This window comes from Streptopelia decaocto (assembly GCF_964273445.1).
Source record: "Streptopelia decaocto genome assembly, contig: HAP1_SCAFFOLD_97, whole genome shotgun sequence".
Taxonomy (NCBI): Eukaryota; Metazoa; Chordata; class Aves; order Columbiformes; family Columbidae; genus Streptopelia; species Streptopelia decaocto.
In genome coordinates, this window is record NW_028115158.1 from 134,405 (window position 1) to 136,174 (window position 1,770).

Genomic DNA, 1,770 nt, shown 5'->3' on the forward strand with positions numbered 1-1,770 from the left:
ACTTGGTAGGGAACTTGCGAGGAAGGAGTTTTGGTTCTTTTGTAGATACTTGGGTATCAGTCAGAAAAACAAGTCATTGCAGGTACATTTATTTTTTCTTTTAACTAAAAATAGAGTAGAGCCCCATGTTCACATAGTCGCAGGGTCACACTAGCGAAGTAGATAATGAAGTTGAAATGGGCTGTCCACATTCCTTTGTGGATAACATTATTAAAGTTAAAAAAAAAAAAAAGGCAGAACAAAAGACAACACAAACATAAAACTGACAACAATAACAAACTAATGAGAAAGGATGGACCTGTAATGAGTTACATTATGAGTCATATGTTGAAACAGATGGACAGTCTAGAGGTTCTGGAAGTCATCCAGGCATCAGTTTCCACACTGCATTCTGGAGCTCCTGGTTTCTCATGCTGTAGATGAGGGGGTTCAATGTTGGAGGCACCAATGAGTACAGAACTGCCACCACTAGATCCAGGGATGGCAAAGAGATGGAAGGGGACTTCAGGCAAGCAAATGTGCCAGTGCTGACAAAAAGGGAGACCACGGCCAGGTGAGGGAGGCAGGTGGAAAAGGCTTTGTGCCGTCCCTGCTCAGAGGGGATCCTCAGCACGGCCCTGAAGATCTGCACATAGGACAGTACAATGAACACAAAACATCCTAAAAAGACAAAAGTACTGAAAACAAGAAGTTTAAATTCCCTGAGGTAGGCATCTGAGCAGGAGAGCTTAAGGATCTGGGAAACTTCACAGAAGAACTGTTCAACAGTATTACCTTGGCAAAGTGGTAGTGAAAATGTATTGGCCGTGTGCAGCAGAGAATAGAGGAACCCAGTGCCCCAGGCGGCTGCTGCCATGTGGACACAAGCTCTGCTGCCCAGGAGGGTCCCGTAGTGCAGGGGTTTGCAGATGGCAACGTAGCGGTCATAGGCCATGACTGTGAGAAGAAAAAACTCTGCTGAAAGGCAAAAGACAAAGAGAAAGAGCTGTGCAGCACATCCTGCATAGGAGATGGCCCTGGTCTGCCAGAGGGAATTGGCCATGGACTTGGGGACAGTGGTGGAGATGGAGCCCAGGTCAATGACAGAGAGGTTGAGGAGGAAGAAGTACATGGGGGTGTGGAGGTGCTGGTCCCAGGCTATGGTGGTGATGATGAGGCCGTTGCCCAGGAGGGCAGCCAGGTAGATGCCCAGGAAGAGCCAGAAGTGCAAGAGCTGCAGCTCCCGTGTGTCTGTGAATGCCAGGAGGAGGAACTGGGTGATGGAGCTGCTGTTGGACATTTGCTGCCTGTGGGCATGGGGACCTGTCCAATAAGGAAAAGGCAGTGAGAAATTAGGGCAAAGTTCTCTGAGCAAAATGTGTTCCAGTTCTCATGGAAATCCCCTAGACTGACTTACCCTGTTCAGGTCCCTTTCACGAGCTGTGGTTGATGCTGGCTGACTGCGTCATTGAGAAGAGGCATCTTTGTTGTGGACTATACTGAATTCAGTCCTGCCCTACAGCAACAGGAAAATAGAGAAATGGGGTGGTCTCAGATTATATCAACTCATGATATCAAAGTCCATTTGAGCACCGTCTCTCCCATTTCACTTAATGGCAGAGCAGAGCTGTAGAGATCTTGTTTTGTTTATTTTATACTAACTGCCCCACCACAGCTGAGGAGGTTTTGTTTGTTTGTTTGCTAAGGCAAAAATGCCTTAACGATGCTTTCACTGCAAGTGAAATCTTGTGGGTGCTGACAGACAAAGAGACTGTCCCTTAGTGCAGAGTG

General features: G+C 47.2%; 1 protein-coding gene across 1 annotated transcript; it reads right to left on the reverse strand.

Moving 5' to 3' along the window:
- Nucleotides 1-270: 270 nt before the first annotated feature.
- LOC309452911 (olfactory receptor 14J1-like) lies at nt 271-1,279 on the reverse strand (the record flags this gene model as incomplete). Its single annotated transcript, XM_082077569.1, has 1 exon — nt 271-1,279. The coding sequence occupies one exon, from the start codon at nt 1,277-1,279 to the stop codon at nt 362-364; it is 918 nt and encodes a 305-aa protein (XP_081933695.1). The 3' UTR covers nt 271-361.
- Nucleotides 1,280-1,770: the final 491 nt, after the last annotated feature.